This window comes from Otolemur garnettii, unplaced genomic scaffold (genome assembly GCF_000181295.1).
Source record: "Otolemur garnettii isolate 467f Iridium unplaced genomic scaffold, OtoGar3 scaffold00179, whole genome shotgun sequence".
Taxonomy (NCBI): domain Eukaryota; kingdom Metazoa; phylum Chordata; class Mammalia; order Primates; family Galagidae; genus Otolemur; species Otolemur garnettii.
The window spans coordinates 741,095-741,798 of record NW_003852574.1 but is presented as its reverse complement, the minus strand read 5'-3'; the positions used below and the strand labels follow the sequence as shown (position 1 = coordinate 741,798).

General features: G+C 56.0%; 1 protein-coding gene across 1 annotated transcript in view; it reads left to right on the top strand.

Moving 5' to 3' along the window:
• Positions 1-704, top strand: part of PFKFB4 (6-phosphofructo-2-kinase/fructose-2,6-biphosphatase 4) — a 56,216-nt gene that overhangs the window by 50,330 nt on the left and 5,182 nt on the right. Inside the window, exons 11-12 of the mRNA XM_023519515.1 lie at positions 263-392; positions 493-555. Coding sequence (XP_023375283.1) covers positions 263-392; positions 493-555 — 193 coding nt within the window. The remainder of the gene's footprint in view (positions 1-262; positions 393-492; positions 556-704) is intronic.

Here is a 704-nt window from a genome sequence, read left to right as displayed (position 1 = left end):
GGATAGAGAGGCAGCCCCTTCCCCAAGCTGCCCACATACTCACCCCTCAGCTTCCTTCTCAAGCCAGACATCTCACTATCACAGTCCACTAGGAGTAGCTGCCCAGCCCCACGCCCTCTGGAGTCAGGCTGGAGGAGACTTAGCTTCAAGCTCCCAGAATGGTGTGCAACTCCAGGAGTGGAAAGGCAGCCCAGTACCCAGGCTATGTCCATGCCTCCCTGGACCCAGGCCTGAGGGACACCTTCCTTGCTTGCCCTGGCAGTCCTACGAAGATCTGGTCCAGCGATTAGAGCCTGTCATCATGGAGCTGGAGAGGCAAGAGAATGTCCTGGTCGTCTGCCATCAGGCTGTGATGCGCTGCCTCCTCGCCTACTTCCTGGACAAAACAGCAGGTTACGGGCCTTTCCCCTGGGAAGATATGTGTGTGTGTGGTTTGGGGGAGACTGTCACTGGACATCCCTGTTGTGCCAGCCCTCACTTGTGTGTCCACAGAACAGCTGCCTTACCTCAAGTGTCCGCTGCACACCGTCCTGAAGCTGACCCCTGTGGCTTATGGTAAGGAGCTTCCTACACGTTGATCTCAGGTTGCTACCCCCATGGATCTCTGTAAGGGTCCATGATTTTCTGCAAATTCCTTGAAAATCACATTAGAAATCCATTCCTGGCTCGGCGCCTATAGCTCAACCGGCTAAGGCGCCAGCCAC